The sequence below is a fragment of the Peromyscus eremicus genome, chromosome 19 (assembly GCF_949786415.1).
Source record: "Peromyscus eremicus chromosome 19, PerEre_H2_v1, whole genome shotgun sequence".
Classification (NCBI taxonomy): domain Eukaryota; kingdom Metazoa; phylum Chordata; class Mammalia; order Rodentia; family Cricetidae; genus Peromyscus; species Peromyscus eremicus.
The window spans coordinates 33,210,481-33,238,475 of record NC_081435.1 but is presented as its reverse complement, the minus strand read 5'-3'; the positions used below and the strand labels follow the sequence as shown (position 1 = coordinate 33,238,475).

Genomic DNA, 27,995 nt, shown 5'->3' with positions numbered 1-27,995 from the left:
TAGCAAATTTTACAAGGGCTTGAGAGAACTCTAAAATAGAACTTTGGCATGGTTCTGTAAGGAAGAGCAGTCTAAGGCACAGCCTTAGGCTTTTATTCATTCTATAAACTGTTTAAAAAAAAAAAAAAAGGTGCTTAGTAACCTTACCACTGTAAGGGAAATGTGAGACTATTGGAAGTCTAGTTCCTACATACAGACATTACCTGAAGAGGAAAAAAAAAAAAAATCTTTGTTTGCTACAGGGTTGGAATGCCTGTATCACTGGCATGAACTGAAAATCACCAGGCTTCTGTATCCACCTGTCCACTATGGCCCACAAAAAATTCTATGAACAATATAAATTGTGTAAACTACATCAGAGCTGCCAGGAGCCGGGTTATCACACTCATGTTTTAGGTAGAGAATAAACATCATGGCAGTAACAGAAACAACACTCTTGTTTGTCAAAACACTTCCTTCCATAAATGCTTTCAATTATAAATGTTTAATTGGGAGTATGTCAACAACAACAAAAACCCACCGCTCACTAAGTGTACAGTGTCACCTACTGAACTACATTTATTTTTTTTTTAGAGCCCAACAGAACAAATTCACTGATGATTAGACCCTGATCTTCATTAGGGTATGGTCCTAGGGAGGGAGCAGGGCACACAAGCTCAAGTAACATTAGTATTTTCTTTCTGTGGTACACTGCAGCTTTTAGAACAAGATATAACTGCTGAAGAAATCAGCAATTTTGTGTTTAGCCAACAGAACCTAAATAATGAAGAATGACAGAACAGCACCTTGGCCACAGCTTGCAAACTGGTGAGCAGGCATGGCTTGCTATAGAAACACCTCCGCCTTTGAAGTGTGTGCACAATGGAAACCCCTTGTTTATATACAGGTCAGGTCAAAGTCCGCTCTCAACCTGGGGCCTCTTAATCTCACCTCATTGTCTAAACACCTTTGTATTCATTTAGAAATGTTTGTGTCTGCTGCCAATGGTCTGAGATGCTGTGACCCCAGCTAACTGAGCACGCTTGTGTAGAGGAAGACATTTTCATATGCAGGCAAGCATTACAATTTTGGTAATCCAGTATAACCTTAACATGTTATCCAATATTTTGTACATGTGTACTAAGAGGGGGAGGAAAAAAAAGCTGGGTCCCAGAATCAAGAACCATTGTTGGATAAGTACTTAGCATTTGATCTTCCCAGTCTCTCATCTGATAATCCCGGAACTGCCTGCTCATCAAACAGCATGCAAGTTCTGTAGAGGATTCCACACCCAAGGAGATGCTCTGGTTATGTTTCTGCTCTATCGTTCGCCCTTTCCATGGTCAGACTCATGGTTGTAGAGCCCACAGTGTTCCTTTGCAGTCTTCCTGTCGGGACACCCACTTTCCAGCACCCCCATAACCTAATTTTGTTAGGACCTGATGCAAAGACTACAAAACATGTTCACTTCTGTTTCTAATCCGCTTTTAGACATATTAACTTACTTTGCATGAAATTTCACTTTTTTATTAACGAAAAATGTGCTTTTATACCACTTGAATTAGAAACCCTGCTTGAATGTACTGTCGTTAAAGCACACGTGACTGTCTGCATCTGTCAGTACTGTTCTGTTTGTACCCAAGTCTCATTGTAAAGTGGCTACTAAACACTGTACTATACCTTGTAATTTTTAGGCTCACTTGTAGCTTTAAATGTTTCCAGATGCCTTTAGTTTTAGCTGCTGTAAAATAGCTACTTTGTGTTATTTGATATAGAATTGTTAAAAAAAAAAACCTCCATTTATTTATACAGAGACATTTATAATATTTTACAAACGTTCTTATATTCTGAATAAATATTTCTAATTCCATGAAGTACTTTGTTTTAATTAAAGAGTAAGAGGTTCTATAGAAGTCTTTGCCAGTCATGCATGTAAATACAAACCGGAGATGCTTCCATTCATTTAGGGGCTAGATGTAAAACTACTTCAGATCAAAAGAACAACAAAATTCTCATTTATCACCAATTTTTATTTGGTTGCTTTCACAAACATCATAAACAGAAGGTTCTCTATTAGATGATATTTTTAAAATGTAAAGGATCAGGAAGTCAAATGGAAACTACCAGAGAGCAGTTCCATAGCATGTCAGAGTGTTAACATGTCAGAAGTGCTAAAACACCGACTTTTGGCTACATGGAAAGAACTTTTGATAGTAACAGTTATATAGCTGAGAACTCTAAAAGAACAATGCATTTCTCCTTCTGTCTGAGACCCAAGAACAGGACATTCTGCTGGAAAGCCCAGTTCTGGCCTAAGTTTAAGAATCATTGCATTTTACTTATCTGGCTTAGACCGCCAGTCCACCACTATACTCCTGTTAAGAGAGCCAAACTGTGAATGGAGAAAAAGATGACATTCCCACTGTCCACTGTCATTTCTGAATGAATTCTATGTTTTACATTCCTACTAATGCAAACAACTTCATAACCTTTTGGTCCAGGTCCAGAGATATGGCAGCCAAGAATAACAATAATGACTTAAAATTATAGTAAAAAGAACAGGAGCAGAACCAATGATAAAGCAGCAACTAAAACAGAGCCAATTTTATAGGTGATACATTCTAAATATCCAGAATTAGACCAAATTTTACAGTATTCTACAGAAAGCCAATGTGAGCAACTTTCCACCTTCCATCATTTTAAATGTATTGGGGGGGGGTATAGTTTTAGCTTTGAAGTGTGGATTACATTCGAAAAGCCTTTAGAAGGTACAGCATACTTACCATTGAAGAGAGCCCTGCATATCTCAGGGGAGAATACAGGTATCAACCTCCATGTCTTTGGAAGTGCAGTGCTCCGGACTCACTAATTCACAAACCCCAGTCACTGGAAATTTATGAGTCACACCAATGTAAGTGAAAACCAGTTCCAATCATTTCATAGACACTGAACTTGAGTGAAGCAGGAGGGGGTGGCACTGAATAAATTCAGTCCTAAAGGTGGTTGTCACACCACAACGAACCTAACAGGCTATTGTGGGTGGGTGGGGGGGGGTCCTTGTTGCTTTACCTAAATGTTTGACTAATAACCACAACAAAGCAAATAACTTTCACACTACCATAAACATAATCATGTAAAGGGTTTACATCATCTTTCCCCAAGTACTAAAATGCCCTAGAATCAAATAATAAAAGTTAGGCCAAGATTAAATGTTAAATTGTTTCACATAAGACAAAACCAATTAATGAAGAAACAAAGGTTACAAATCTATTTATTCTAAAGCCCAGGTTTTTTCATTGAACATTATATCCTTAAGGAAGTAATTTCACCAGCGTTTGTGTACCAGCTTTGGCAGCTTCCACGACTCAGCATATCCTTTACCTTTCCCAGACAGACTTACAGACAAGCAGACTGTCTCAAGACGACCAGGAACATCAGGTTTTCACAGCATAGTGTAAACCACTTCTCAAAGACACAGTGCTTAAAACTAAACAACTTTAACCCACTCCTGCACCCAAACTAAACTGGACGCTTCATTTTTGTAAGATTTAAGACTGTTCATTCATTCATTTATTCATTTATTTACTTCTGAGAAAGGGTTTCTCTATGTAGCCCTGGCCTTTCTGGAACTGTGGCCTCAAACTCGAGAGATTCCCCTGCCTGATTACAGGTGTGTACCACCATGTCTGGCCTGATTTAGGACTATCTTAACTAAGAGTATCACTTAAAATAGCTAAATACATGAACATCCATGAAGATTCACTATGGTTTCATTGAAGCCAACAGATTAACCAAATCATACCTAGGTCTAATAAGTCAGCACTCATTTTAAAACATTTTAAGATTTAAAACTAATCAGCAAATAAGAAATAGTTTTTAAGAATTAAAGCCAAGTTAAGGGTTTTACTACTCTTCCCTATTTGTTAAACTGAAAAAAATTATTATTCATACAGTGGAAGTTAGCTGTCTGCTCTCCTAACTGGAACGAAACAAACAGAAATGAAAGGCTCATTCCCTTGGATACTTGCACCTGACATTTAACAGTTACCTGTCTGACACTCAAACACAAAGCAAAATGTGCTACACAGACAGCAGCGAAATGCATACTCCTGCAGGACCACCTCATGCTTTTCCAAGGTATTGTGCATGCCACACGTCCAAGTACGCCACTGTTCATGCTCCAGGTGCATTACTGCAACTCACCAAGCCCTCCACAGCCAGCAGATGCTACCCCTCCAAAGCTCACAGCTGGCAACCTCTGTGCTAATTTCTTAAAGCTTGAGAAATGGCTTAAAAATGTACAGCTGTGTCCCCAAACAGTCTAGAGCTATTGTTTTTAGACATTGAGATCAAATCACTGGAAGTACAAAGTATTTGGACCTTCTACTTGAAAAGCTCAATATCCTAAGAACTGAGGACTAGGAAATGTTGCCCATTTCATTCTAGAACTACACTGAAGTGTTTTCTCTGCTCCCACACCCATTTCACAGCTATATACATCGACTTGAGAGAGCATAGCCCTTCTCGCTGCTTGAGGCTCAAGAGTTAAAGTTCTGGCAAATTCTCATGGAGCCAGATTCATTTAGAGATACAGCACACAGAAAAAGACTGATTACCGAAACGGATGCTCAAAAAATGGCACTGAGCAAAGGAGCCAGTAACAAAACATCAACCCAAACTACCCAACCCTGCAGCAAACACTGGGGGCCTCACCTCCCACTGAATAACCTAAGACCAAGCCACACCCTGAAACGGACTTCCCTAATTTCTCTCCCAAGAACCGTTGACCAACACCACCCAAATTACTAGCATCTTGAGGTGAATTCCTTTTAGACCATGCTTTCAGACAGCGAGCAGAGACAGAACTCATGCCTCTGCTACACTAAGACTCAAGATACATGTGATCGTTCTACTGCTGACTTCAAATTAGATATCCCAGTGTGAACAGGTCTCAAAAGAAAGCCTGGGAGCTTTAACACAAAGTACAAAGAAGTACATGGGAAATTCAAACCAACAAAAGCCCTGTCAGCCCTAGGTTAACAGAAATGCCTTCACATCTAGTTCTATGCATGAGTGGGCTGAGGCTTCACTTTCCACTAGCTATATACTTCAGTAACAACTGCTGCTTGTCATAGGGAAACTGCTGGCAGCACACCCACATGCTTGTGACTCTGCTACACTCTGGGCTAGCTTGTTATCAACAACAGAGTAGTTAAGAGCATTGGCTGTTCTGGCAGAGGATCTGAGTTCTATTTCCAACACTGTAACTCCAGTTCCAGGGGGATCTGACACCCTTTTCTGGCCTCCTTGGGCACCAGGCACACATGTGGTACACATACATACACATTAAAAAGAAATTAAAGTAATAAAAAAAATTAAAAATGAAGTCCAGAGTGCCCAGAGCTCTGCAGAATCAACACAGAAAGGACTCAAAACACCAGTCCTTAAAGTGAGAAAAATTACATCAGAATCAGTGGATTGCTTAGCAATCATACTTAGAAAACAACACTTCATTGAGGAGAAGAAACTGCTTGGGAAGGACTTACATTTCGACTCTACTTGGGCTGGGTACCGGCCACTTTCTCATCTGGAGCATCATGTAATCACTCAAGTGCTAGTAATGCTCAGGAGTTTCTTCCTTGAGCTCTGCTGAGCAACTACTGGAAATGACAATCTACTTCTGACAAATCTCAGATTGCTGATCTCAATCTACTACCTTCTACCACAGGCTTCAGGAATAACCCAATTCTATATATAGAGAGAAAAAGATGTGGAGAAGGACTACTGTAAGCCCATTTATAGACTTTTAGGAAGCTACACAAATGTGTTCTAAAGCATTAAGACACCAGGAATGAGCCGTTCTGGCCCAGCCTTACCAAGCTGTGAGGAGTAATGCCCCATACATAAAGGTGATAATAACTTGGGACACAATTGTGCTTTCCTCTGCTCATGGTCAATTCAAGTCACAACACATCTGAACTTCGTCTCTCAGGCTACAAAATAATCCAACTCAAAACCAGGAGGAAGAAGTGTTCATGAATACAACCACAATTGATAACACAAAGAAAATACCGCCTGAGAGAACACAACTCTTGTCATTACAATCTCCAGGAAAGGAGGTGCACAGGTAGAGAAAAGGCCAAGATGCATTGCAGAAGAAAACTTGTCCAGCAAACGATCATTTCCAGGTTCCCTCCCTCTATTACTATTTAATGGCAGAGGAACAGAACTGCTGGGCGAGGGATTTGGTAACGAAATGTTTTTAATGCACACAGGCACCAGTCCTTGACATTTTTAGAAACAGTATTCTATAAAGGAATTTGATTCCTATAGAATATAGCCATTCTCTAAGATTTGCAATTTTTTATTGACACTAAATGTAAATTACTAAAACTCCAAAAGAAAAATACAGCCAAGTCTTACAGCATAATATTAATCTGCTATATAACTCCATTATCTGTAATTACTAATTAGTATTTAATATAAAAATAATGATATTCAAAGGTCACAACAGCAAGCAGTGTCCACAATTCCTCTGACAGTGCTGGGAGACTATTTTTTGTATACTGGTACAAAAACCTAGTTAGATCTTTCAACAATTCCACCCAAGCTACCAGGTCTATTAGGTTTTTTTAGGCCCCTCCAAATGCTCATGTCTCAGGACGGAATCACTGTTTGAAATCCTAGAGTCATTCATTCACTACTTCTTAACAAAAACTTACAGGGAGTATGTAAACTGCATTCTTTGTCTCTTGGAGTAAAATGGTTAAGGACAAAGTTACTTAACATTCTTCAAACCACTGAAGTTACACATAAGAGCACCTACAAAGTTAGACTTAAAAAGATTCACAGTGCACTGCACCTTGGAACACATGCGGTTGGGTCCTAAGGATGTTTAAAAAGCGATTTCAAAGTCCCGCCCTTCAAATACACAAACCATAATAAGGCCGACACATCTACTGTTCCATCTAGCATCGTAAAAGGCAGCACTACGCAGAAGTACATTATTGCAGAGTCAGCATCCTCATCGCCAGATTCTATAAAGAAATGCTAACACAGCTCAGAGAAGAAATCCAGTCGTGTGCTAAACACGCTCTCTGATAACCTGAACAGTGGAGGAGGAAGTACAGCAGATGTACATTAACAAGGTACACCAACTGAACATTTTCTGCATAGTTGAGTCACATCAGACACACAAACCTTAATTCTTCTTTCAGCATGCTTTCACTTCAGCCTGCTGTGAGAGCGAAAGCCCACAGTCATCATAATTGTATCCCAACCAAACCCTTGCTTTGTTCCACAGTGCGTTGAAGGAAGCAGCACAGCATTGCTGGTTGACATACAGTCAACCACTTCAGAGGCCATACTTCTGGTAACTAATCACTTTTGCTTCAGTATTGAGAGATGAAAAATCCAACCTCTACAGGCACCAGAGAGACTGACTAAAGTACTCATTTAAAAAGAATCTCTCTCTCTCTCTCTCTTACACACACACACACACACACACACACACACACACACACACACACACACCTTAAATGGTTTCCAGATGACAGTAAATGAGTGAAAATGACTCGTCTGCTGAGCAAACTAAGTTTTCACTCCCTTAACCACTTAACAGAAATCTGGAATGCTAGGACCAACTATAAATATGGCTCAAGAAGACCCAACCAAAGCAGCCGTATTTTCTGACAAGAATAGTATGGGCTTCCAAACACAATCATATACTGGGTTAAACAGCAGAGGTCACAGAAGGATTCACAAAGTAGTGGCATTAAAGATTCTAGACACACTGTATCATTGTGAAGTCTCCTGCTTAGCACCGAAAGAGTGACAGTTTCATTAATAAACAATTTCTTCTTTAAAACCAGCCATCTAAAAGCTAAAGCAATGTAGTAATACCAAGTGAATTCCTTACAGTAATAGCCCTTCCTTTCAAAGTCCCACGGGGCTAAGGAGAACCCCTATTAAATAGGCTACATATACAGAATAAAGATTTCTATAGTAATATTTATAAGCAGAGATATACTTTGTGGATACCACTTTAAAAAAAAAAAAAAAAAACTTTAAAAAACCCACATGACAGATGCACGTGCACACATGCACTCAAACAACCCCATCCCACCCCCAGGAAATATTCTCAGCGAGGTCAGATGCAGCCAAGATGCTATTGCCTCCTTAAAGCTCTGGTGATTGTCCTCAGTTACAGGTGAGCCTTTGCAAAATGGGCATTGTCATGCTTGTTTGGATTTAAGAATCCTGAAGGAGCAAAGTACAAAATACATTCCTAGGTGTGAGCTAAATACATTACTTAAAGGGTCCCCCAGCAACAGGCTTTATTTATTTGTACTGGGTAAATTGCATAACCCCTTCTTTTCTCACTTTATAACCCAGGGGCTTCAAGACATTAATAAAAAGCACGTCACTCTGCTATTATAGCAAACTAGAATCTAATATGATATCAGCTTCCACAGATCAACACTGAGATGCAATATAAAACTAAGAATGTAGTTTGCCACATATACTCACAGTAGAGTATGTATAGATATTTCACATGAGCATAATCATTGCACAATACTGAACACCTGGAGGCAGGATGGTCAAGCATGACCCAAAGTAACTGTCAGCGACTGGCTTCCGTTCTGCTCCAGCACTCAGAGGTTCTGGGACAGCATACACCACAGCTCGGAATTACAGCATTAACTCTCACCAATTCATCCTCTCTCCAGGCTGTGGACTTTGTCCTGATGAAATGCTCAAGAGTTCACTGTGCAAATGAGTATTGTTTTGAAGATGCTGGTTCTAAATAAACTCATAAATTCCAAATAGAAGGATTAGCTTCTCGGTGGTTAGAAGCAGAGAAATGAGCAAAATGCCGGCAATCCTGACGTCATGTTTCAGCTCTTAACACTCCTTAATAACTGGGGGTTTAAGTTTCTGTTAACATTTTCAGTAAGAAAACTTATGCAATCACTAAGATGTGGAGATGAAACACTCCTATTCACTTGGCTACTTGTTCATGACTCAATCAAAACAGCTCTTTTCTTGATCAGAATATAAAATAAATGCCCTCAAAAAGGAAAAGACAAAAAACAAAGGCGGCTAAAACCTGGCTGCAAACACTGCGATGGTAGATCCATAGAAAAAGTTCTAACTGATTTACAGTGCAAATTTGTGTTTCTTTCTAGTCTCTCTTCTGTACAGAAAATCTCTTTAGAAACTGCCTCCCTGCACTTCTTTCAGATACCTGAGAAAGGTAAGGCTTGAGGAGACACCACTCAAAGCGACAGGTCTCTGACCACGGGACTTCCGCAATACACCTGCTGCTGTCAAAGGTCCAAGATCTTCATTATAGCATTCTGGTCGAACTTGAAACTCAGGAAGGTCCGGGATGAAAATGGGAACTTGCAATGTCCGTTACAAGCCACAGAGTGTCCCTCAACATGTTCCGCCAATGAGTCTTCACCAGAACAAGGCAAGTCATACACGGCATCTGCTTAGGAAACAAAATTGGTAGTCAGTAACTCGGAAAGTTTACCAAAGACTACCCTCCACCTATTCACAGGGAGAAATTCAGGCAGACTGTATGTTTATCTTTCTGTAATCTGATTCAATCCTTAAGTGCCTCAGGCAGTATTCAATGGAATTTTATCTATTACTGCTTATTTCTATTAATTCAGATTTTTAACCTCTGCCTTTTAAGAGCCTTGATATCCTCTTGCTTTCAAATTGGGCATGTTGTTAGCTCTTGTATTTGTATTTTGTGCCTGAGTGACTAGAGCTTCTTAACAGAGGTCAATATGAAAATTACACGGGGGGTGTGGGGGACCTGTAAAGATTACAAGGAAAATACAGTTGAAGTTTACCAGGTCCTCAACAGATCACAAAGAAAACCTCCGAAGTTCTTAGACAATTAGTCTTAGCAATGCCCTTCTTTTGGATATAGTGCCCAAAGCCAAAGGAAACAAATGTAACACACCAACTGAGATGCTAGCGAGAGCCCTGTGTTTAAAGGATAGAGGAGACTTCCCACAGTGAGGCTCAAGCATGTGTGTTCTTTTTAATCCTGTGTGTGCACACCCACATGAGAGTATGAGTACAGGCGTGTCATGGCGTACACGCGGAAGTCAGATGACAACTCAGGTGTCAGCCTGTGCCGTCCACTTTGAGATGGGGCCTCTTGTTTGCTTGATTGACTGACCACAGACTTCCAGGAATCCAGTGTTGTTTCCCATCTTGCCACAGGGGCACCGGGATTCTACATCTGCACTACCATGCCTGGCTTGGATTGTATGGATCAGAACTTGGGTCCTTCTACCCACTGAGCGATCTTCCTAGAGCCAGGCCATCTCTTGTAAGACAGCTTTCATTTTATTTTTTTAATGACTGGTTAAGGTGAGTTACTAAAGCCGACTCTGGCATCTGCAGTAGTGACTCTGAACTCCATTCCTGGCTCAGCACAGATGGAGGTGATTCACTTAGCCATCTCAGGACTGCTGTTGAGTCACTGGTGGATCTGTATCTGAAAATTGTCTTTAAATATTTAAAAATAAAGAAAAGAATGCTCATTTCTTTTTCTCCTTTTGGTTTGAGACAGGGTTTCTCTGTGTAGCCCTGGCTGTTCTGGAAATCGCTCTGTAAACCAGGATGTCCACAAACTCAAGAGATCCACCTGCCTCTGCTGGAATTAAAGGCACAAGCCACCAGCATTCAGTGCTCTTCATTTCTTAAGAGTTTTCAATATGAAAGGTTTCGATTTGGATGAATATATAACAGTGGCACAAGGAAATTTCTTACCATTCAAATTAGCACCTAAGAACAATAGTGTATTATACTTTTAAATGACATCTATTAATCAAATGTCAGTAGCACTGAAATAACTTTCTACATTCGTTATTAGTTTCTGTGGTGGTCTGAATGAGGACATCCATAAGCTCATACAGTTGCATGCTTGTTCTGCAGATGAAGAACTGTTTCCAAGAATTGGCCTTGTGGGAGGAAGTGTGTTGCTGGGGTGGGTTTTGAGGTTTCAAAAGCCCACTCCAGGCCAATGTCTTTCCCTGGCTGCTGTTTGTGGATCAGGATGTAAAGCTCTCAGCTACTTCTCCAGCACCCTGTCTGCCCGCCAGCTACCATGTAAGCAAACCCCAATTAAATGTTTTCTTTTTAAGAGTTGCTTTGGTCACGGCGTCTCTTCACAGCATTAGAACAGTGACTCGGACAGTTTCCAAGTCAGACACACTACATTCCCTAACTGAGGAAGGAGAAATGGCATCCTTTGGATGAAAGCCATGTGCTTAGCAACACTTGAAAAAATTGATCCCACTACTTACAGAAGCAGAATGAGAACGAAGCATCCTCATTGTCACACTTCCCACTAACCCACAAGCTAGTGTTCACAATATCCATTCATGTGGACCCAGGGCCTGAACATTTACAAAAGGAATACTACGTTCAACAGTAAGTAATGTTATCTGGATCACTTACTAGTAATTCCTTCCAGGCAGTTTCCACTGAGAGAATATCACATATGAAACCTCTGTAGCACATAGACAGCTCTTCCTGTGTAACTATCATCACCACAAAGACCACTGATGCCATACCTGCTAAAATCAAACCCAGCCCCATAGAACAAATACTTTAAAAAAAGAAAATGGCTTGCCTGTCTCAAAGTTGTCCTGAAGTTTTCGTGGATGCAGCTTCTTTTCACATTTCTGTTAAAAAACAAATATATAGCACAGTCTGTTGTTATTTTTACTTATTAAAACCCAGGAGATACATGACCATACATGTCAAGAAGAAAATTAAACCAGGAATCTAATCACCATTCCCAGTGGGTTTCCTTAGAGCTCAACTTTTAAACAATTTGGAGAATATATACCTACTTGATTACCTACAGCATACAGCCTATGAACACGACGATGAACAACAACAATGTAAACTACAGTTCAAACAGCGGCAAGAAAGGAATGTCAATCACTGTTTCCTTCTGCCCCAGGTTGGCCTCGAAGCAGCCCAGGCCTCAGCCTCCTAAGCATTCTGCCAGCACGCCAGGCTGAATTTTTTCACCATAAACATTACACAATGTACCCATATATTGAAACATATGGTGCCCCATAAATATCTACATTCTTATGAATCTACTAAAATATACAAATTTAATTAACATCCCTTAAAAGGTGTATGTGAATACCCAGGGAAGCCAGGTGACAGTATCAGACCTCTAGGAGCTAGAGATCAAATCTGGGCCAGGGAACTGGACTTGCAGCCTCTGAAGAAGAACAGATGCCCTTAACCATGGAGCCATTCTTCCAGGCCCTTGAACAATGGGTTTTCAGAAAAAAAGATTGCTTGTTTTTACTATAGAGTTGTTTGCAAGGCTTTAAAATAAATGTTTAAAAAAACCACACAAGGCAAAAAGCAGAAGTGTACCCAAGTAACTATTCCAGGCCTGCAGTTAAGAATGGCCAATGGTGTTTTAGGTTTTAGTACATGAAGGCAATAGAGAAGAATTTAATTTTATTAAAATGCTATCATTAAAATTAATCAAAGAAAAATAAGAATGAAACCAACGTTACTGTGTCTAGACAACACTTGCTCCATTCTTAAGATGAGAGCCATCTCCCAAGTACTTGAGCCCAGAACTCTTACCATCAAGGGATTCTGCTGCTTTGCTGGTTGACTGTGAACTCCGTTTGTTCTCTTCTTTTGATTAGGTGAATCTTGATACTGCTTTCTGCCATTCCCTCTCATATTTTGATTCTATTTTTCCAGGAAAAAGAACATGTAAATCTACAGCATAACAACACGAATATCCCTCTATGACTGTTTATCTCAATTGAATAGAGTTCCATAAAGCACCATCCAAACGTTTATACATTGCTGTATGAATTTTTTTTCTTAGAGGATTGCTTTGCAAAGGAACATCTCCTCTGAAACAGGAAACAATCATTCCCTAGGTCCTTTCCACACCTCTTGCTTTATCCATGTCTGCTTATAACGCATGAATATGGCAGGGTACAGGTCAGGGGTAAAGCTCATACAGACCACAAGGTCCCAGAGTCAGCGCCAGCATGAAGATAAAGGAAAGGGAGCAGAGGCAGAACAAGCCTTAAAGTCCCTGGGGACCGCCGGAGACTGCGCTGGGAAGGCAGGCCAGGGCACACGGGCCGGCCTGCTTTTCTCTTTTCAGCTTGTTTAACACTGTGCCTGGGTATGGATGGGGCTGTGAGTCAGTGTGGGTGACGGTCAGAGAACATCTTTGCAGACCCGATTCTCTCCTTTCCCTTTACATGCCTTCCAGGGCCATACTAAGGTCGTGAGGCCAGTGCATAGAGTATCTACACACTAAGTCGTCTTGCTGGCCCGCACAGCTCTTAATGGTATAAATTAAGCAGTAGGCACCAGCAGTCACCAGAAAATTATAATAAACAAATAAGTGCCACTGAGAGAATAATCTTCTACAACATAATGAACATTAGTGTTTTAAAACCTTGGGCCTTTAGTCTTAAGTTTAGACACAATCTTTTCAAATATCCATTTCTACTTCAGATCTTGAAAAACAGCTACTTGAGAGAACTGTGAATAATGAAGGTAACTATTCCTTACAAGAATGTTTCTCTTCATCCACCCTCTCACTTACAGAAAACACTAGGTAGCTGCTGAAATAACTGGCCAACAGCAACTAACGGAAGTGGACAGATGGTGGAGCTCATGCCACCACGCTTTCAACGGCGCTTCATTTTCTCTTGGCAGTATTTCCTCTCCTGTGCCATTCTTTAGGATGGACACCTCAGTGGCAGCAGATGGAATGTCTGTCAACACCAGCAATCCTCACTTTGTCCCACACCAGCAGCTCTGCTGCTGCTATGTTTCTCCTGGGGATCTAAGATCTTGTAGGAACGTGGGAGATCCTGTGCTACCACACCCAGCCCACTTTCCAAACATTTTAATTCTTTACAACAGAAACTCTGTTGCCAACAAAAAGTAACACCTTTTTTTCTTTGTGTAACACTTCTGACTGTCTTGGAATGCCCTTTGTACCTCCAACTCAGAGATGCACCTGCCTCTGCCTCTTAAGTGCTGAGATTAAGGGAGTGTGCCACCACCGCCCAGTAAAAGTAACTACTCCTAAAGTCTCCACTACTTAGAGCCATAAATGCTGTGGATGATTGATTGATAAATAAAACACTGATTGGCCAGTAGCCAGGCAGGAAGTATAGGCAGGACTAGCAGAGAGGAGAATTGAGAGAACAGGAAGGCAGAGAAGAGGAGATGCCAGCCTGCCGTTCAGGGAGCAGCATGTAGAGGCAACAGGTAAAGCCACGGAACACATGGCGACATATAGATTAACAGAAATGGGCTGAGTATCAGAGTAAGAGCTAGACAATGGTAGGCCTGAGTTAATGGCCGAGCAGTTTAAATAATATAAGCATCTGTATGTTTATTTTATAAGTGGGCTACAGGACTGCCGGGGCTTGGCAAGACTCCGAGAGAAAAACTCTAGCTACACATAAACACTACTTAGTACACCTTATGTGGCTGTGAATTTGCCTATGCTAGGCACATATAGAACCACACAATTTTTCCCCTTTGCTCTGCTTTATTTCACTTAGCCATTGTCTTCAAGGATCACCTATACTCAGATGTCTCAAATGCATTCATTAGAGGCTAAAGACAGTGCAGTGCATGAACATACCATGTTTGTGCATCTGTCCATGTGCTGTGAATGAATGATGCTGTGATTAGCACTAGCATGCCGTTATATGTTAAAGCTGTTTTATATTATGTTATATATGGAGTGGGGTCGCTGAGTCATGTGATAACTCACATCTAACTTGTGGACAGCCACCAGGCTGTCTTTTTTCACACTGCCAAGAGCACACGCAAGGGTCCTGGTTCTCTACACCCTCACCAACACCACTGATTTTCTCTTTTGTTGGGTTTATTACCACAGCCATCCTGAGGCATGACTGATCTCTATTTCCCCAATGATAAACACTGCTGAGTCTTTTCTGTACTTAAAGGCTACCTGAACTTTAGAGAAGTGTCTGGTCAAGCGTTTTAGACAGGGCTTGAGTTTTACATAATTTTTTGGTGGCTACTGTTCTTGAGGCAACAATCTGGAAACCAACAAAATGTTCATCAGGTGCACAATAGATAAACTGTGGTATAATCACATACTATATGATATGATAGTGAAAACGATATAACACACTCTTACTTTTCTCTATAAACAATAGCTCCTATTCATCTTAACCCAGAAATCGTCTTCTTCCAAGCCTTTCACTGGTGGCATACATAAAAAGGCTCAAATTGCACATCCCATAATTTACTACGTTGGATTTAGTCCAAGGCTATGAAGGATAATGTGTCTCAGGTCTGTTCAAGTCACAAGCTGGGACATGGGCAATTGTTCAACAATTCAGGGCTCTAACTGCTACACATAACTCTTCACCTGAAAACGATCTCGAAGCCGAATGATCAAAGCATCTGAAAGACTTCCAATGTGACTCACTCACCTTTGCTTTGGAAGGGTCTGACGACGACGACGCTTCTGTATGGTTACTGTGCGGCTTCTGCTGCAGAGGCTGCCTGTGCTTTACCCACTGGTCGCTAGGAGAACCTTCAGGAAACAGCTGCTGGCTGTGGCGGAATTTTGTTCGACTACGCCAAGGTTTGAAAAATAAGATGAGATTTTTCACTTGCAGTTCTCTGAAAGCCTTGACAGTTTAACCTACCAACTACATATTTTACTTTATCATCTACCTTTTCCCACTATTCCTTAAGTTATAAGGGTAGAAAAAAAATTTTTTCAAGAAAGGGTTTATCTGGCGATCCTGGAACTCACTCTGTAGACCAGGTTATCGTCAAACTAATAGATCTGCCTGTCTCTGCCTTCTGAGTGCATGCCCAGCTTAAAGCACAAATTCTGATGGGCTTTGCCAGCTAGATTTTCCCAGACTTTTAGATGAGTGAAGGGTGTTAATAAATATTTCTTACATTAACAATCTGCCATTTTCACCCCAGGCTTTTCTGAATTATTCATACCATCCTCTCCCTATAAGTAGCTATATTCTTTAAATGTAAAGACAATTCTTTGTAAATTTTAGTCGAAGCAAAAAAAAAAAAGTATCTGGATTTTTATTTTTAATAGGATAGACAAGACATTCTTTCTAGACATCTCAGTAAGGGATCTCATCAAATAGGTTGGTTACAGATACTACCAGTGATGAGAGCTGAGAAATTTGGTTACTTTCTAGAAACAGTTCCCTAAACCACGAGAGCTGCAAAATCCTGCAATGGTAAAAATGTCTGAATGTGCAAAAACCAGAAGTTAATTCAAAGGCTGATATGTACTGAATCTGAGGTGTTTATGGGCTGTTCTATCACCCAACTTTTCTACACAGCCTTGGTTCTGAAAGGCAACACACACAACATGCCATCAAGCCAGGAACGCCAAGGAACACTGTGTGAAAGACCTCTGCTTAGATGCGAGACTAATATGCTAAAGGCTTATAATACATACAATGTAGCTTTGACTCTTATGGCTTAGTTATTGAATGCAAAGGTTGTCTGTTTTCCTACCATCCCAAGCATATATGCATCAAATCAGTTCATCTTTGGGCTGTTTTCTGCCAGAATGCTTGATTTAGGCAGTGGGAACTGGCTCTGGTCGGAGTTCAAGCTTTGGAACCCATGGGTGGAAGGAGAGAACTGACTCCAAAAGACTGTCTTCCGACCTCTACAGGCTTGCCTGCCTGCCTGCTTACACTTACACATACACACAGACATACACACGCCTCTAAAGAATATTTCATTTTGAAAATTGCTACTGTACATAAACACTGACCTAAAGAACTTCATTCTACAGCATCTCATATCTGCACATAAACACTGCTCTAAAGAATTTCATCCTAGCCAGGCGGTGGCGGCATACACCTTTAATCCCAGCACAGAGGCAGGTGGATCTCTGTGAGTTCGAGGCCAGCCTGGTCTACAAAGTGAGTTCTAGGAAGGTGCAAAGCTACACAGAGAAGCACATGAACACTGTTCTAAAGAACAGCATTATAAGAAGATTATCAGATTCCTTTCAGAACCCTTCCCCCTTTTTCCATTTAAAACCTATGAAGCTGGATCTGGTGGCTCCAGGCTGTAATTAAAACACTCAAGAGGCAAAAGCAGGAGGACTGCTTTGTCTCTGGGGCCAGTGTGTGCTACATGGTTGAGTTCTAGAACAGTCTGGGCTACAAGTGAGACCCTGTCTCGAAGTACTTTTAAAAAACACTGGATACATTCCATAATTCTATCTTTTTCCTCCAACGTATCACAGACGGCAAGACTGAAATGAATACTGCCTCTAAAGGAAATGTAGAAAGTAGCTAGAGTTCACACACTCACTCTCCTACTACCAAGAACAGAAACCTGAGACTGAAAACAAGACTCACTATACCACAGACTGGTAGGGCCTTTCCCAATGATGCACTGTCTCCATTTATGACTTCTTGGTAATAACTGTGTTGTGTTTATACCCTTGGCTACATTCTTGTCTTTCTTATTTCTGCCATACTGTTCATTATTAGTGGTGCCTTGGTAACAATACTTATAAATTTTGAAAGACAGAAATGATTCCTAAGGCATTTAATCCAATGTCTTTTCCTCCTAAACTAATAAAAATGGAACAGTACTTATTTAAATTTTATTAACCACAAATGTGATCTATTCTTGTTTTCTTTTAAGATTAAAGTCCTAGATAAAAAAGATCACCAAATTAGAAAAAAATGTAAAACAATAAACAAAACAAAACAACTCTGGCAAAGAAGTTACAGCAAGTGCTTATGAGAACATACTCTAGGTCCAGTGAGAAACGTGGGGGAAGGTACTTGCTGCCAAGCCTAATTATGACTGAGTTTGATCCCAGGGGCCCAAAGTGGTAGAAAAGAACCATTTGCAAGTTGTCCTCTACACACAGAAGTCATGGTGCACACATACCCACACACATACACAAAATAAACGTAATAGAATTATGTATTATGCATATTTAATAAAGTTACTTTCCAGGTCTGTATCAAGTTCCAAACCAGTAAATGTCATTGATAGTTCACACCTATGTAATTAATAGTCCCTCTTCATAACACAGCTGATAGAAAGCTGGGGAAGATATCTTAATTGGTAAAGCACCTGCTGTATAAACATGAGAACCTCAGTTAGATGCCACAATCCATGTACAAAAGCCTAGTGTGGTGATTTGTGTTTGTAATCCCATAGCTGAGGAGGCAAGACAGGCAGGAATATTCTTGGGAACTCCAGGCCAGTGAGAGACCATGAATCAAAAGACAAAACTGAACGACACCAGAGGCTGACCTAGGACCTCCTCATGTGCACATGTGATCCCACACCCACAAGACCATACATTCATTTGCATATAAAATTTTATAAAAAGTCAAAACAGTTGTCACCGACGTTAACAAATGATTCATCAGCACCTCCCACCTCCTGTGCAAGAGACCTCCATATACTCCATTCAATCATCTCCAGAAACTTAATCATCACGAATGCAGGCTATTAGCTATTCAGCACACATTCTTTTCCTTTTCTTAGTGTTCTAAGAAGTTGGTATCCTCTTGAGTGTACTATTTTAAAATGTGCCTGAAGCATCTTTCCTCCAATTAACCCTAGCAGAAACTTTTTTTTTTTTTTTTTTTTTTTTTTTTTTTGGTTTTTCAAGACAGGGTTTCTCTGTGTAACAGCCCTGGCTGTCCTGAAACTCACTCTGTAGACCAGGCTGGCCTCGAACTCACAGAGATCTGCCTACCTCTGCCTCCTGAGTGTTGGGATTAAAGGCGTGCAACACCCCAGCCTGGCAGCAGAAACTTCTAAAGACCATCTTACGACACAAAACCAGGGGCTCAGCAGAGCTTCTAGGTGCTCTCAAACCCCCGACTCAAGAAGCAAACGGTGCTGTACTGAAACCCCAGAAAGCCACAGTCCCACAAGGACATCTCTTTACCTCAATTTTTCCACAGTGGGTTTAGCTGGTGTGCCACTAGTTGAGGAAAAACCATTGTCACTGTCCGAGGAATCTCCAAATCTTCGAGACAGCCAGTCTCTTAGTGGTCTATGGAAACATGACCAATTCATTAAAAACAAACACAAACACACCTGAAATGGCAGCATCAAGGACAGTTCCGCAGTTTAAGAAATGAGCATACCTGATGAAGGGAATGGCCATAAAAAACTTATTAGGTGCCAAGCCAAGCTTGGACTTGGGAGTCATATCATTTCTATGACAGGGCAACTTCTCAATGGAGAACCACTCAATGTTCTGAAACAAAACAATTGCGTTTAGTTGATTACTAGCAAGGAGCAGCTAAAATGAACTTGTTCAGCAACCCACAAATATTCTTAACTTGTACATACCCTAATTTCTCTTCTGGTTTTGGGGTTAAATTTTGTGTCTTTTGGAACTCCTGGAATGATATACAAACGAGCAAGCTGGTCATTGATTCGAAGTTCAATGTAATCATCCTTACAAATATAATCTTTTATATCAAAACCAGTTTCTTCGAAGACCTGGAAATAAATGTGAATAAAATATTTTATTTTAATCATTTGAAGGTAAGGCAGAAGGATATGAATTCAAGGGCAGCCAGTTACGTAATTGAGACCCTGTGTCAAAACAAAACCAAACAGATAAAGACCTCAGCCTAAATCTAATCCGTAGCTAGGAAACTAGGATGAAGCTCCTCCTTATGCTAATACAAGCAAAAATCAAACAGAGCAAATGGAGTAAACACTAGGCAAAGGATGGCTAACACTGGCTATCAGGAAGACTTAACTGGCAGTCTGCTTTTAGACAGTGCTGCTCCATTACACTGCAGTGCCACCTAGTGGCAGAAGGACGGACTGCAGCTCTAGCACTCAGGCAACTGCAGCAAGTCAGCCTTAGAGATCCCTAGGTTGATGGCCGGCCAGTGATGGTGCACGCCTTTAATCCCAGCAGTCGGAGGCAGAGGCAGGTGGATTGCTGTGAATTCGAGGCCAGCCTGGTCTACAGAGTGAATGCCAGGATGGCCAGAGCTACACAAGAAACTCTGTCTCAAAATAATAACAACAAACCCCCCCAAAAAACAACAACAACAAAAAAAAACCAAACCAAAACAAACCCCACAAACAAACCAAAATCCCCAAAATTCCTTGGCTGAAACCACTGTGACTGTATGGAGGAAGGGAGTCTGTAGTTATAAAGGTTAAACGAGGTTCTTTACAGTACGATCCTGATCCTGGTTAAGAAAAGACTCCAATAGCTCTCTGGACAATACCCAAACACACCCAGGAACGCCCATGTGGGCACATAGTTGGGTACTGGGTTCCTACAAGCCAGGAAGAGAGTCTGCAATGAAATTCAATTAGCTGGAGCCCTAATCTTGGCTCTGTAGGCTCCAGATCTGCTAGGCAATCAATTCTGCTGTGTAAGCTACCTCAGCTGTAAGCCAACTCAAGCAAACTAAACACTAACACTCCAGCCAACTCCCCCAACTTTTACCTCTGCATGGCAAAGGCAATCATTTAGAAACCAATTAAAAACCAAGGGTTGCCTTTAAAAAAAGTCTACTGAAGGGAAGGCCACCTGCACAAGGGGCCAGTGCCCAGGCCAGCGAGCCTGTGCCCCGTCTTTCCCTCCCACAGCACCACAGTTACAAACAAGTGCAAGCACAGCCTTTTACACGGGTGCTAAAGTCAGGCCTTCATGCTTGAGCACAAGTGCTCTCGCCTACGGAGCCCTCTCCCTAGCCCACGGCAGCCTTCTTAAGGGCTTCTATATACTTTCACTCATAACCTGAATCTTCCTTTTCCTCCCCCAACCCCTTCTGGCATTTCCATTCCTTCCCCGAATCTCGCTTTGTTCGTGTCCTGAATATACATGACTAAATGTTTCAACATAATGACTAAGGTTCCGAAAGAAGAGGGAACGGAGTTGTCTTTCTGGGTCTGACTTAATATGGCTAACCTCCAGCTGTACCTGTTTTCCCGCAGACGACAAGTTTTGTGACTTGAACTGACATTGCCCGCACGGAACAGAAACTCAGTACTTATGGGCAACACAAACTAAGTTCTCCTGTTGGGCAGCAGGCACTGTGCACACCGAGCTAAACCCCAGACCCCACACCAGCGGCTTTTAGGAACTGGAACGTTTTCTTCACTAATAAGCTACATCCAAACTAAAACCGGGTAATAAAGACCACTGCAGCAAACAGACCACCGCTAAAACATCTCACAAATTTCTGCCGCTCTTCTGAACTCCAAGATGTTGCTTCTGGTCATGAAGTTCTTGAAAGTGACTGTCCTTGGTACATCTGAGCAGTTAAATGACTGGTCTGAAGTAGCCAGGCTTTTAGATAAACACAGCCTGAACCAGAACGTATCTCAGGGTCAGGTATAATGAGTGTAGGATAAAGAGCTAACAGCAGACCATCCATATATTAAAGCCCCAATTATGGGCTAGAGCTGACCAGCAACAGAATTTAAATAAGAATGAACGAAAAGTCACCCATTCTGAATGTCACTTTACAGAGAAACTCCCTCCTTCAATGCTAACTGGCAACAGAACTTCGGAGAAAAAGGAGCACCTGACCCAGGTTCAGATGCCGCTGAGGTTTAAATGTGGGATGGCCACAACAGGCTCATGCTTTGACTTGGCCTCCATCTCCTGGTGCTATGTGAGGGGCTGTGGAGCCTGCAGGTGGGAGATCTGACGGTAAGAACAGGCTGGACCAGCCCCTGCGCCCACCCATGCTCTGAGCCTCTAGGTACGTATGAATAAGCAGTGCCACCGCCCGAGACGCCAAGGACCACGTTGCCTCACTACACCTGACCCAGGATGGACACAGGTCATCATGACAGTGAACGCCAAAGCCAATCTCCCTCCACCAAGTTGTTTCTGACGGCTGTTCTGTCACATCACACAGAAGGAACTAATCAGAGACGCACTGAGCTGGGGTGTGAACTGACACAAGAAAGGAGGGGGTGTTTGGGTAGGCAGAATTTGAGTCAAATTTTAGAAACAATCACATTCAGAGAACAAAGAACAAATCTTTTAAATGGCTACCTTGGAGGTAGGGGAGGATTTAAACCGTATCTTATAGCTCAGGAATAAAGCTAGAATGAGTTTTGAGGAGAAACACGTACATGTCTTAGAAAAACCCAGATTCTACATTTTTCTGGATTATTAGAAAGAAAAGTAACAGAATATAGCTAGAAGTTGAAATCTTTAGTCAAAAAAAATTCCAATTTTCAAGCAAAGAGTGGAAAAGATGCCATTATAAAGAATGGAGCCAGAGGTATGCTTTAAAAGTAGATAGTGAGGACAGATGAAGGTAGACATGGCCCCCCAAACGGAGGTGGGGGCAGCACCTTATTTATTATTTTCACATACTGGAGTGTTTCGGCTGCATTTCTGTGTAACACCTGCACGTCTGGAGACCAGTAGAGGGCACCAGATTCCTCGGGCCTGCAGTTACAGATGGCAGTGAGGAAGCACATAGGTGCTGAGATTCGAACCCAGATCCTCTGAAAGAGCAGCCAGTGCTCTTAACCATCTCTCCAGCCCAAAGGGTTGTCTCTAGTTAAACTATGCATTCAAGTTTCAGAAAAGACTGAACTTTCTCCAGAGTCCAAAAAAAGTACATCTATATAAAGCTTAAGACTCGGCAGGTTAACAGCCACACTTACGGCCAAATGCGGGCACTCACCTCTCTAGCAGCACAGTCGTGGGGTGCTTCCTCTTTATTTACTTTTCCTTTTGGAAACCCCCAGCCTGATTTTGCCAGGTACCCCTGAACCAGCAGTACCTACAAACAAGCAGAAATTCAGAAACAAAAAAAACAAAGAAAGTTTTCATTCCCACGTTCCACCCCCATACCGAAGGTACTTTTCTCTGTACTTCTAGTAATTATTTACCAATAAACTGTGCACGGCATTTGGCCTAATATCTTCCAATAATATAAACATAACAGTGTGAAGAGACACACTTTGTCTATTTAAAACGTATTGTTTCAACAGTGAACTCACAGTTCTTTACCTGAAGCCATAACTAGTGCAAAAGAATGCAGGTAAAACATCCAGACTTTAGTTCTTTAACATTAAGAATCTAAGGATATTTTAAAACCTCAATTTAGCATTTCCCTAAAAATCTTTAGATACAGTACACTCACATTCTCGAGTGTCTCATCAAGAATGATTGCACCATAGGTTGGTACTCCCATTTTATATTCCTTCCATTCATCCAAAACTTTTTCCACATCTTCCCCTTGTGGCAGCAGAAATGGACAATGACTGAAGAGTATAAATAATGTTAAGGAAACGACCTTTCCCTTAGTACAGCCTAAGAAGCTCCAACAGGGAGGAGCTGGAGCGATGCTCAGCGGTGAGGAGCACTACCCACCCTTCTGGAGGGCCGGCGTCCAGCTCCCAGTGCCCACCTCTGCAGCTCACAGCCATACAACTCCAACTCCAAGGGGTCTGATCCCCTCTTCTGCCCTCCACAGACACCCGTACACACAAATACTCACACAGACACAGAAATAAAACTTCATAAAATTATATACAGAAACAGATACATTTAAATCAATCGTATAAGAAATGACTCAAGTTCGCCATTTATTTGGGTTGAACATTGTTGCTTTCCCCCAGCACACTCGTTTTCCTCAAACAAATCATTAGCTCTTGTATTTAACCTAGAAACCTAGACACAAACCAAATTATGTTACTGATAATCAGTCCTGGACTCCCGAGTTAATGAATACGAAGGCAGAAACTGTGTCTCAAATACTCATCAGTGAGTCAAATCCACGCCAGAGGCAGCACACTAAAAATGACATCACCAGAGAAGTGCCTGCACTCAGCCAAAAGGAAGGAACCGCCGGGAACACCAAGAGTTAACGTGCTGGTGTAGGATACGGCATAAGGTACGCACTACATTTATGAAGTTCCTTACCACATGTACATGTATTTACTTCATAATTGTTAATGTTAAAGGTGAGGGCTTACTAAAGTTTATAAAGGGAAACCTGTGTGTCACTTTCAGAAGAAATTTAAGTATAGACCTAAGAAATAAAACAGTGTAAAATATTAGAGAATAAATTTACAAACAAAAACAGTCTCAAATTGTATACTTCATCTTTTTATGTCCCAAGTCATCAAAGGCATCATCACTAAAACAGAGATGAAGGCTGTGGAGAAAATCGTAATTTAGGACAGTTTTGTCTATTTGTAATAATCCTCAAGCCCTTAAAAACTTGTATATTCTGTTTTTATTTAGATGTTAACGCTAGAAACATGTGACATGAATATATTTTCAATTATGAATGATGACCACCTGTAACTCCAGCTTCAAGGAATCTGATGCTTCGGGCCTCCTTAAACACCTGAACCCACTGCATATCTCCCAGCACACATACACACAAATAAATAAATATTTTAAAAAATATTTATATTTTTAAAATATAAATGGCTCTACATATTCAATAAAAATTCTCAGCTGGGCTGTGGTGGCGCACACCTTTAATCCCAGCACTCGGGAGGCAGAGGCAGATGGATCTCTGTGAGGTCGAGGCCAGCCTGGTCTACAGGGTGAGTTCCAGGACACCCAGGGCTACACAGAGAAAGAAAACCAAAAGAAAAAAAAATTGTGTTGTAAAGTCATCACTGTAAAACAAAAACAAAACACACACACGACATTCTTTCACTTTCTCTGTAAACTGATTCCGCTTCCCCCAAAATAAAAGTTTAACACAAACAAAACAAAAACACCCCAAGCAAACCGAGTTTCTTTTTCAAACATGCCCCAAGTCTCTGCACACTTCAGCAGAGTGTTCTCAAGCATCTCCCATTCTTTCCATTCACTCAAAAACATCTTACTTTTTCACTTTGTGATGTTCTTCTTCCAAAATGATTTTTTTTTCCAAAATACTCTAACCTCAATATATATATATATTGCAATCCTTAACACTTATTAGTGACAGGCCTATCCTAAACAATTACATGTACAACTAGCCTGATTTCCAAATTTATTCTTTGCTTAGGCAACATCCACATATTATTATTAGATAGATTAAGAAGGGAATTGGGAGCACAAGAAACTGAATAACTTCAAGATCTAGGGGTCAATCTCAGGATCTGATACGGTTCCTCTGTTCTCTGAATGTTCTTCTACTTCACCACATTGTATTGCAAGCATTTTCCTTTGTCTCTCATGACCCTAAATGATAAGCCTACCTTGTTCACTGCAAAAATGCCCGGCACATAGATACCATTCAGTTATTTAACAAAGCTGAGATCCTTCTCAACAAAGGTTCCCTCCCCATATAACTAAGTGAAAAGAAAAAACTGCACCTAGTTTTTGATATCGATAACACACTAAGGTTATGTATAAAACTTTCATGCATACTCATGAGCAAATTCTTATTCAGAAACCCAAGACCAACTGCTGTTTTGGAAAAACCGTAAGTCTATACAAGATGACATTTCTTACAGTACTGAAATGTACACTGATTAGGAGTGAATTTTACTTTGTTTTATAAATAACTAGCCTATTTCTAGGACAGTTCTGGTTTTTATTCTTGGTATGTAATTTAACCAGGTGATCAGATCAAAGAAGCTTTTCTTCCTTTATAAGACACAGCTTAGTCAAATGTAATGGGATATGCCTTTAGTCCCAGCACTTGGGAAGCAGAGGCAGAAGGATCTCTGAGTTTGAGGCCAGCCAACCCGGAGTGGGTTCCAGGACAGCCATGGCTACATAGAAAAGCCCTGTATCAAAGACAAACAGACAAAAAAAAAAAAAAAAAAAAAAAAGCAGTTTATTTTAATGTAATAGTTATAAAAGATTTATCTGAATGTTTAAGATTATAAAATAAATGGTCTACATGGCAAAAAATGATGGGTTGCTATATTAGATATTTTTAGACTTTAGAAATAGGATAGAAAGATTTCAGACGACGCAATTTTAAAGGAGATGCAGAGTTTCCTGTATAGACACAAGCAGAGAGTGAGCAGACTTGCAGAGTTGGAAAATTCTAGAGAGCTCAAAAAATCACCTACTTTGTGCTAAGCACAGAGGGTTTTTTTTTTTGTTTTGTTTTCTTTTGTTTTGTTTTTTGAGACAGGGTTTCTCTGTGTAGCTTTGGTGCCTGTCCTGGATCTCGCTCTGTAGACCAAGCTGGCACTGAACTCACAGAGATCCACTTAGCCCTGCCTCCCAAGTGCTGGGATCAAAGGAGTGTGCCACTGCCGCCTGGCTAAGCACAGGGTTCTTGTAGGCCATATTGGAAGTGGATGAAGGAGAGTTATGGTGGGGTAGGGGCTCTTAAGTCTTGATCCAGGTGATTTAACTTACTCCATAGATACGGTTCTTAACCATTCAGTGTGTGTTGCAGTGAATTTATCCCCATGAGATCAGTGTCAGAACTAGTCTTAGAGCAGGTACAACTGACCTGAAATACCAAGCTAAGCTCCCTGTCACTCTCTAGACCATAATAAAATAAGGGATTCCTGAGCTCTGTTGAAAATGGATAGCACACTGTCCTGGAGACATCAACATGGCAAGTGTTGGAGCAGAGGTAACTGCTCATTATGTGAAAACGAAATCCAAGGTGTGTTTGGTTGGTGACCTGAGCCATAGGCAAGCACTAGGACCTAAGACATGAGTAGGGGTCTGGGCCATGGGTCTAGAGCTCCAGAAAGATCACTGTCAAAACAAGTGCATAGGATACTTGATAGAATAAATGTGGAGAAGTTGGTGATGAGTCAAAAGGATATGGGATTAGGTTGAGTACTGCTTTTGCTAAAGGTTGGTGACTGGTTCTGTACAGACAGAAAACCTTGCTTTTAAGAGTTAGAATCTAGCTGTGGAAATGTTATTAATAACAAAGTCCTTTGTTTTGTTAAATTACATACCAAGAATAAAAACCAGAACTGTCCCAGAAATAGGCTAGTTATTTATAAAACTAAGTAAAATATACTCCTAATCAGTGTACATTTCAGTAATGTAAGAAATAAGAATACAACAAAATTGCATCACATTTCTATTTTCAATATGTGTTATCTAGAGGTTTAAAAAATTCAAAGAAAAGCAAATGGAATTTTGTGCTAAAATATTTTATTAGAAAGAATAAAAGACAATCATCATAGCAACAAAAGGATATCAGCTTTGGCAAAGTCTCTTATCCCACACTGAGGTAATCCTGGTGTGTTCTGCATGTAGAAATCCAAGTAAAACCAATGGGCGAGTTCGATCTGGAAGCAAACTCGGATTGCATTGTCTCTTTCCTCGCTAGGAATATGCAAAATAAATCGGCTGTCAAAAAAAAAAACACACCAAAAGTTATAGTCACAAACTATTATGGTTGATCTTAATATATTTACTCCCTTATGCTGCCCACCAACTTAGAAAGAAGAGGAGAGCAGTATCTGATGGGAAGCGCCCAGAAAAGGGTCCTTAAGAGCTGGGTGTGGTGGTGCAATGCCAGCAATCCACCACTAGAGGGACCAAGGCAGGAGGATTGTGAGGATAACAGTGGCTTGAAAGAGATTTGCAACAGAATCCTTTAAAGGGTTGTATAGCTACTGTTCACAAATACAGAAATTAACTTTAGAGCTTCCTAGCAAATTAAAGCATGCAAGGAAACTACAGGGATTTCCTCCTCCAGAACAGAAGACTACACACCAGTGTCTCTGCAATTCATTAGACGTGCCTTGCATCCACTTAGTCCCCTCATATAAACAACACGAGACAGCTGCGGATGGAAGAAATGGGTACTTTCATTTAACACACCGGACTTCCCAAGAGCACAACCACAGAGCCTTGATTCACACTAATTCCAAGTATTTACTTTTTCAAATCCCAAATTGCCTTTTTTCAAACACCAAGAAAGGAGGAAAAGGTCTGCATGTGTGCTTTTTCTACAGAAACACACAGTAGTTGTATAAACGCGATGGAGATGAGCTGTCTCATTTTA

General features: G+C 40.9%; 1 protein-coding gene across 1 annotated transcript in view; it reads right to left on the bottom strand.

Annotated features, from left to right (window-relative positions):
- Nucleotides 1-3,220: 3,220 nt before the first annotated feature.
- The window catches only part of Dcp2 (decapping mRNA 2), a 38,520-nt gene continuing 13,745 nt past the window's right edge, over nt 3,221-27,995 (bottom strand). The window contains exons 2-11 of the mRNA XM_059246215.1: nt 27,183-27,334; nt 23,193-23,320; nt 22,731-22,829; nt 19,399-19,551; nt 19,191-19,303; nt 18,989-19,096; nt 15,501-15,645; nt 12,631-12,741; nt 11,642-11,693; nt 3,221-9,472 (exon numbers count right to left, since the gene is read on the bottom strand). Of these exons, the coding sequence (XP_059102198.1) occupies nt 9,309-9,472; nt 11,642-11,693; nt 12,631-12,741; nt 15,501-15,645; nt 18,989-19,096; nt 19,191-19,303; nt 19,399-19,551; nt 22,731-22,829; nt 23,193-23,320; nt 27,183-27,334 (1,225 nt within the window). The 3' untranslated portion in view covers nt 3,221-9,308. The remainder of the gene's footprint in view (nt 9,473-11,641; nt 11,694-12,630; nt 12,742-15,500; nt 15,646-18,988; nt 19,097-19,190; nt 19,304-19,398; nt 19,552-22,730; nt 22,830-23,192; nt 23,321-27,182; nt 27,335-27,995) is intronic.